The sequence below is a fragment of the Octopus sinensis genome, linkage group LG2 (assembly GCF_006345805.1).
Source record: "Octopus sinensis linkage group LG2, ASM634580v1, whole genome shotgun sequence".
Lineage (NCBI taxonomy): Eukaryota > Metazoa > Mollusca > Cephalopoda > Octopoda > Octopodidae > Octopus > Octopus sinensis.
The window spans coordinates 39,249,247-39,258,061 of NC_042998.1; the positions used below are offsets into that span (position 1 = coordinate 39,249,247).

Genomic DNA, 8,815 nt, shown 5'->3' on the forward strand with positions numbered 1-8,815 from the left:
TCACTATGTTACATTCAGTGGCTATGTTGTCTATATTGTCATACTTCATGCATTCACTCTACATAACACGACATGTTACACAATATATAACACATGTGGGTTATTCTGCTTTCTCTGAAGCCTTTTCCATTCCGGCAAAAAGCTGTTTTACGTGTTTTGTTTTGTGTTTTCTTCGCTGGTTTGCAGGGCGCACAAAACCACCTTATCAGCGCATTTTTCTTTGCTTTACGTAGCATTCCATGCATTTTCTTCCTTTGGTGACCAACACCAAATTTCCTGCATGTTGGAACTTCTTTCTTTATGCTGCCATCTTCATGGCTTGACTCACTTCGCTAGTATCTCACATTGTCACTTCTGTAAGATTATTGCTCGGCTTCTATTAGTTACTTTTCCAGCACTTACAAACTTGTCAACCTCTGCAAACGAACCACCGCTTTTTGCAGGCAACTTCTTGGGACTGCTCGTTCTCACGGCAGCCAATATTCTTCTCTCATGTACCTTGATTTTTCGCATCCCAAGGTTCATCACGCTTGCACATCAAGTTTTGCTGGCTACTCGACTTTGTTCGTCTCTCTTTGAGCTTTGGACTTTCATAAGACCTATTCGGGGGTCAGGCAGCGTTATGAAAGTTCTCTCGCACTCTTGTGCATTACTCATTCGAAGCACGGTGCTCTCTCACACCTATTTTTTAATCCTTCTTTCCATGCTACATTTCTTTCATTCATTTCACCTGCTGGTTTATTCTCTGGGGGTGGCTCTGTAGCATGTCTGTATTAGCATTGGTTCAAAACATGCATTTTTGATCGATAACATCACTCTGCTTGTCTGTTTCTCTCTCTCTCTCTCCTCTCTCTCTCTCCTCTCTCTCTCTCTCTGCTGCTGCTGCTTAAATGACCCGAGAATGTAAGTCTTACGCCATCCACTTGCTAAACTTACATTCACTCTATCTTCCTCTGATTCCTGTTTTAGCATCAAACACGAAAACAACAACATTCATACAGAAGAATATAACTCTCGTTACTCTGTGTGCTTTCTGTCTGCTTTTTATACACACCAGCCCGTCGTGGTTTAGCTTTAATTATAAGGGAGAAATAAAATATGTCAACCACAATTTCGGCCACGGTCTTTCATCATCATCTTTGCTTTCAGCATAGACAGCAACTGTTACATTCTGGCAACCACTCCGTTACAAGACGTTCGTCGATGTCGTGAACAGCTGCCCTGCTGAATATAAACTCTGTATACAAGCTCTTCTATGTAGACCATGACCCAAGCGAGGTGGTATTGAGGAATGAGGATAAATAACTGGAGGTAAGAGGGCAGAAAGCATAGTCTGGATACTTTATGGGAAATGCCAGAAGAATATAGCAAGCAGTGTTAAGAAGTATAACGAAGCTATGAAGCCAGTTCAGTAGAAGATGGAAAGTAAAAGCAAGGCAACTTAAGCTGTCGTTGAGTGTTAAGAACTGACTCGCACATAGAAATAAATTGCAGAAGCCACAGAATTTGGGCGCATCTCTGTAAAAATGGATTGTTTGTATGTCTTTGTATTGCAACATTGTTGTAGTGTGATGGGGGGAAAGGACAACAGAAAAAGAAGCAAACGGGAGAAAAGGCCTTACCTGTTGACCTCGGCGAAACCAGCGGTCACTCTCACGAATCAAACACGTCTTGTCTCGCTGCCGTCTCTGCTCGAACTGAACCCACGTGCTTCTTGCCCACGCATGCTCTCTACCTGTGTCACAGGCCCCTGCAGTTCTACCTCATCTGCAATCCCCTCCACCAACACCACATAGCTCCATCACAGCCCATAACACCACAGTTGTTTAAGCTCATCGTGTGTGTTTTTCTCCACCACTGCTTGACAACCGGTGAGGGTTTCTTTACGTCCCCGTAACTAAGCACACGGTAAAAAAGATACCGATAGAGAAAGTACCCGTGTCGAATGGTGGTTGCCGTATTGGGTGTGCTCCCTCACTCAATGAGTAAGATTGATATTTATAATGAATTTGCCATTTTCGATAGGTGTGCAAGGCACCCCTGGAATATACGCCACTAGTAAGTACCCGGCTTAGAAACAAAATAAGAATCGAGGTCGATTTATTCGACAAAAAAAAATTCTTCAAGGCGGTGCTCCAGAATGGCCGCAGTTTCATGACTAAAACAAGTACAAGATAGACGATATATTGAAATACTCTTTCCATTCTTCAATCGTTTGAACAATCGGCAACGTTAAACGCAGAGTAACAATTCAAGAAATTTCAGTTGCTTATGTGTGTATTTGTGTTCTTCTATTCTTTTACTAGTATCAGTCGCTCGATGCGTCCATGCTGAGACACGATACAGATTTATTGGATAGGTTTTAGACAAAAACTCATTTGCTTTGTCTATTCACACAACAATGGGTCGACCTCATTTGATATTTAATGCACTTTACAATTATTATGAAACAAACCAAAAAGCACTGTATTGTTGTTTAGATTTAGCCGAGACCATCCCATATTTTGCGAAAGCGCAGAGAATCCAGAACCACATTATCCAAGTATCCATTTTTAAAGCGGTAGAGCTAATTTGAGGGATATTTGGTTGTTATTTCAAGCAGAGCGAGTTCTTTCGTTGACATAAATTGCTGTTGATGTTGTGATAGAAAAAAAACAAAAACAAATGGAAAAGTCGCTGTCTCTCTCTCCCCAACCTATACACTCTCTTACCTATTCTCACGCAAAAATGTTGGTCGACGTCTGAATCCGCAACCAACGTAACACTGACATTCGATATAACATTTATTTCTACGACAGAGTTGTAATTTCGGATAATTATTTTAGAATTTACCCCTCAAATTACCAACGGTTGGTGTCAAATGCGACTTTGCAACCATTTTCGGAAGGCATTTCTCTCCTCACAGATTCACTAACGGATGTATACAATTTAAGTAATTTCTTGTGTGCGTGTGTGTACGCGTGCGCGCGCGTTACTTCTGATTATTCAATAACATATCTTTTGGATAACTTACAGCCTCAGCTCGTTTATTTACTCTTGCTCTTTCTGGACATTCCAAACTAGTAAAATGGTGTTTGGTGTCTTTCCCTGTGATGTCTTGTTTGTAATAGCAAACTTCATAATCCAATCTCAAGCCTTCGAAGAACGTAAGTCCTTCCATATTCTTTTTCTTACTTTATTTATTGTCTTTCTATGATTTCTCAATATAACGCAAGACCACAACGATTTCGAAGACAGGTAGAATCGATTAAATTGATCGTTGTTGATACGCGATGGACTTCCAAAATTCAAGGGACTTTGCCATTGATCGTCTTGATCAGAGCTTAAGTTTGTCGCGAGTTAGCGCTGTCATGTTTTGCACCAATGTCGCAAGGGATGCTAAATTATTATGGATTAAGCTGGCTGCGTATGTAAGAACAAAACTCGTGAACATTTAACAATAAATTTATTTAAGAGAAGGCTGAACATTTATAGATGTGAACTTTCAAATGCTCCCCAGAGAGAGAGAGAGACTTTCAAATATTAATGGCTTACTCTAGAGACGAGAGCGAATTGGTCTTGGGTAGAAATTGAGATGTGAGTTTATCTGAATCTATTCACATTTCTGGAAGTGAAATAAGGTATCTTTGTGTTTGCTCAACCATCTTGGGGGTAAAAGACAAAGAAATATGAGTCCGCCGAATATTGCTGAAGCTCTGTCCTTAGATTGTGTGACAAGTGGTGTTTTTTTATAACACGGTCGCGCAGGGACGTAGCATCATGCGTGGCTCTCCGTTGAGTTTCTCACCTTCTGCGATTACCCTGGCCTGCTTGGCAGGAGGAGAGGCGTTTGAATCCTTCGGCGAAAATGTTTAATGCCGAACTCCTTAACTGGAGAAAAGGACGCGAATCTCAAGGATTTTCCCTTTATTCAAACTTTGTGGCTTGATCTCCTGGAAGTCGGTTGGTTAATAAATAAAACATGTGGTTCGTTCATCATTGCAAACCGATAATTTAGAAAAGGTTTTCGAATCCTATTATTCGCTACAGGTTAAACAACACTGGAGTAATAAAAGGAAGATTCGGAACCGATGAAACGTGAACTCTGACCAAGGTATGAAACAAAGTATTTTTAGTCTCACAGCCTACAATCTGGAAACTTGAACGCTTCCATATACGATCTACAGGCCATAGAAGCGCTAATTTTCAAGGAGAATTACTACACACAATAAGCCCATGACTAGCTGAGTGCACAAATGTATACTAAATGTGCATTGGATACTTATAATTGTAAAACTTGTATACACTTCGCAAAGCTAGACATTTAAGATACTTAAACTATGTTTGAATGAAGTAATGAACCTTTTATCTGTTACCAATTCGCACATTTAGACGTGAGGTGGGCAACAAGCTTAAGAAGCGACAAACCTTCTTGAGTAGGATCTCAATAAGCTGGAAATAATTATGCTATTGCTGGGGCTAAAAGCATCCAATCAAAATATAAACTTAGATTTTGGTTTCAAATATTGGCACAAGGTCAGCAATTCCGGAGAGGTGGGGGTTGTCGATTATATCGACCTCAGTACTCAACAGGTACTTATTTTAACGACCTCAAAAGAATGAAAGGCAAAGTCGACCTCGGCGGAATTTGAACTCAGAACGTAAACACGGACGGCACGGCACCAAGCATGTTGCTCGGTGTGCTAACGATTCTGTCAGTTCGCCGCCTTTAAATCGTTTAGATTTTGAAAGAACGTTAAATGATACACTAACGACATCGTAAAACACACAAGTGAATATATCTTATTGTTTTAAATGGCAAATATGAATTAATCGTATTAAATTCGAAACATATTTCTGATATGCTGAAAATTGCTCATTAAATAGGAGTTGGTGCCTGCAGTCTTACCCAACCAGGAACAGTTGTCGTGGAGGCATTGGAAAACACTGTCATTTAATGTTGATATGTAACGATGGCTTTACTCAATGCTTATCTGGCCAAAGTTCAATGTAATGCCCCATGACTTAGCTAGGCTAGTGTGTATGCGCCCTTGAGTTTGCCCTTTCGCCCTTCGAGACCCAAAAGTGCCGCCTTCATAAACGCCACCCGGGGGCGAGACGTTCCCCCTTGCCGCCAAACTACTCTACTGTGTAATGAAGATAAAAGAGATGAATACACATCTTTTAAAAATTTGATCACTAATTTTATTTCCTTCTGAATAAAATTTGCACATTTAGGTTTATGAGGAAAACAAGAAAGATTAATTTGTATCCGAGAATACCATTGATGTTTCAGGACATCTAACGAAGGGCAACAGTTGATGACTTCGGTCCGAACCAGATTAATAGACTTACACTCTCGCTAAGATGAATGTTGGAAGAACAAGGGAAGAAATAGCTGAAATTTTCAGTTGGGACTTTTATTACATTCACCATGAATCAGTGTAGAAACAAGCAAGTTGTTTGTGCCATTGTGAAAAGAAGTAGTCGTCGAAAACATGGAGTTTGTGATCCGATTTCAATTCCCGGTTGAAACATATTTAGTTTCACTTACAAAATCTGGAATGTCCTGTGTCTAATGATAACAATCATTTTATTTACGAAGCTGAGCTAAAGAAATCAATGTTGAAATTGTTTCATATTTGCAACTCCGTTTCAGGCTTTCGTTTACAACTGCATAACACGTTAAGGGAATCCTATAATCTGGTAGCATCAGCACCGACATAATCTTGTTATTGGTTTGTTTTATCGTTTAGGTTGATTATAAAACATATTCATCGTAATTTAATGTCCGTTTTCCATGGATTGGACCGTTTAATAGTAACTGCGAAGCTGGAGTGCTGCATCACGCTCCAATTGTCTTCTTTTGGTATGGTTTCTGTGGCTGGATGCCCTTCAAGACGCTCACTGTCGCACATCCAGCGAAGCATACAAGCTTTATTTCTTTCAAGCCTTTGCAGTTACAACCCATGTTTCACGACCGTGTAGCATGGATGTTTGTACACAGGCATCACACTGAAAGAGGGAGAGACCCTTTCTTGCATCAAAGGTAGCTCTCTGAACTTTGTCCAGCCTATTCTTCTTCTAACAGCTCCACCTCCACTGCTGACTTGGTCACCCAGACAACAAAAGCTATCAACTGTTTCTAGGTATCATCCCTGACTTTTGATGCAGTCTATTTTCTGTACATTACTAGTGTTTATTGTACCCGTGCATCTGCCACACACTATTTTCCCGTTAACCTTCTTCTGATATTGCTGCACTTCTTGTATCTCCATCGCTTACACTGGGTACATCTTATGGGAGTTTCTACCTATGGAGCAGGGCCATCTACCTATAGATTTGTCTACTTTCCTATTTACTAAAACTTTGGCTTTTACGAAATTAACTCTAAGGCCCTTTGATTCCAGACCATGCTTCCACTCCTGGTAGTGATTCAGCTATAAAAGACCATCAGTGTAGAGAAACTCCCAGGGGCATCCTGTCTTGAATTCCTGTTATTGCCTGCAGAGGACTATGATGAAAGGGTGACCTCTCTCTTGTACTCTGAATTCATCTCTATATTCGTTGCCAATCCACACCTTACTGACAGCGTCTCAGTACATGGCTCGTACAGCTCTCATCAGCCACTTGTCTATACTTAGCTCCTGTAATGACCACCAGATAAGGAGGATTCTATCGAAGGCTTTCTCCATATCAACGAAAGCCAAGGACAGGTTCGTTTTTGGCTAGGTACTTCTCCTGTAGTTGTGGTGTTTCCCCCTGACACAAAACCAAACTGCATCTCAAGATTTTCTTCCTAATTAGTTGGACTATGGCCCTTTCTGTAACTTTCATCACCTGATCCAACAGTTTGATACCTCTGTAATTATTTCTAAGACGCCACCTTTGCCTTTGTAGCAGTTGAGTAGGACTCCCTTGTGTACAACCTCACTAACCATACGGGTGACAAGACCTTAACCCACAGCACCAGGTATTTTAAGCATCTCAGTAGCGATTTCTGATGGGACAGGGCTTTCTCCACCTTCATGGCTTTATCTACAAAGCTCGTGTCTACTTGGATTGCTGGTCCTTGTTGGATCTACATTAGACAGCCCCTCCTTTCTCAACATTCAGCAGCCTTTCATAGTGGCACTTCCAAGCTTCTTTCTCAGCAGTCACTAACTGAAAGTGAACCATCATCCAATACCACAAATTTGGCTGACATACTGCCTTGCTAGCTAAAACACATCAAGCCACCAGTCCCTATGCCACAGAACATTGGCAAACTTCTTCCTTTCTGCTCCCCCACCCCAGCTAGGTATACCTGCCTAATACTAACTATGCTTGATCTCCAATTTGGTTTTAAAGATCCCATTATCATTTAACGTCCGTTTTCCATGCTGGCATAGACTGGACGGTTTGACCAGAGCTGGCCAGCTGAAGGACTGCCCAGGCTCCCTATCTGTTTTGGTATGATTTCTATGGCTGGATGCCCCTTCTTGATGCCAACCACTCTACAGTGTACTGGGTGCCTCTATGCAGCACTGGCACAGGTGCGTTTACATGACACCAGTACCCAGATCCATGTCAAACTGTTTTATGACTGGTGGTCTCGATTTTCGTCAACTTATTTCAAATCAGGATTAGAAAATGTATCAGATTTTAAAATAAGAATAATCCATTCACAGAGTTTGCCTAATTTAGTTTTCTTCTTTTTCTTAACGAGGAAAAGTTGGCTGGACCTCTTGGTATCCATGGAGACCCTGCAGTAATGAATGTGGGCAAGGCGTCCAGCATCGATTCCGTTGGTGCAACAATGGTACAAGAGAGACATGCATCGGAACCAGAGTTGATGTTCGGCCATGTGGAACGAAACACTGTCACAGTAAGTAATTCTTTCAACTCTCAAATGCATAAGCGAAAATGTAAACTGAGTCAGGGGTGGGGAGGCTTCCATTCCCTGATAAAATCGATTCAATACAAAGCAAGGAAGTGAAGAGATTAACTTTGTTTCTGTGAATGTTTCTTACAGTCAGCAGACAATGCTACAGTTTATAGCAGCTTTCAGCTTATCCAGGAAATTTGCAAAAACCATCCCAGCCATGGAATCAAGGCAGGTGGATGACTATCAAATATAACTGATGGAAATAATCTGAAGAAATCACAGACCAAGCACCACTGATATATATTGTCAAGTGCAGCAAGATGACAGATTTTGTTATCCAATAAATTGAATGCAATTGCCATCACTCTGCACCCTTTCAGTGGGGTTAAGTAATCAGATCAGAAAAAACAGTCATGCAAGCAAACCCTGGATAATTGAAGTTGTGCTTTTACTAAATTTAGAATGCCCCAATCTTAAAGCAAACTAAAATAAACAAAGTCATACACGTTGATGAGGAAAAGAACAAATGATTATAGCAAGTTTTGAATTAGGAGCTGCATGGCAAGTAATCCAATAATCCTGTATTGTATTTTTTCTTTTCTTTACCAGATAACTTTGCAAAACTGAAGGAACTTTCAGTTTTCATATGGATAAACAGTTGCCTTGGATTCCTTTGCCTTTGTGGATTAACAGTGCTCTCAGTGACAACCTTAAAACTCTGGCAAAAGAGACCACTAACAAGAATGAGGATTGTACAGAGCTAATAACTGTGCAGGGAAGATACCTGCCTTTTACTCCTATTTACAATCAATACAAACGCACAGATTGCAGGGTGTGGGTGTGAACAACAACAAGAGTTATGTGAAAGAGTAAGCAGAGAAGTAAAAGAAATAATCTTACCAAGGTTCATTCTGCATCCACAGCCTTGAAATACATTTTTGCTTTTTTTAATATATGGGTAGAAGAAAA

At 40.7% G+C, this 8,815-nt stretch overlaps 1 protein-coding gene across 1 annotated transcript; it reads left to right on the top strand.

Moving 5' to 3' along the window:
* The first annotated feature begins 2,551 nt into the window (after positions 1 to 2,551).
* LOC115227923 (zinc metalloproteinase dpy-31) lies at positions 2,552 to 8,804 on the top strand. The gene is made up of 3 exons (XM_029798629.2): positions 2,552 to 3,146; positions 7,688 to 7,846; positions 8,456 to 8,804. Exons 1-3 carry the CDS (start codon positions 3,068 to 3,070, stop codon positions 8,608 to 8,610), a joined length of 393 nt encoding a protein of 130 aa, XP_029654489.1. The 5' UTR covers positions 2,552 to 3,067; the 3' UTR covers positions 8,611 to 8,804.
* Positions 8,805 to 8,815: the final 11 nt, after the last annotated feature.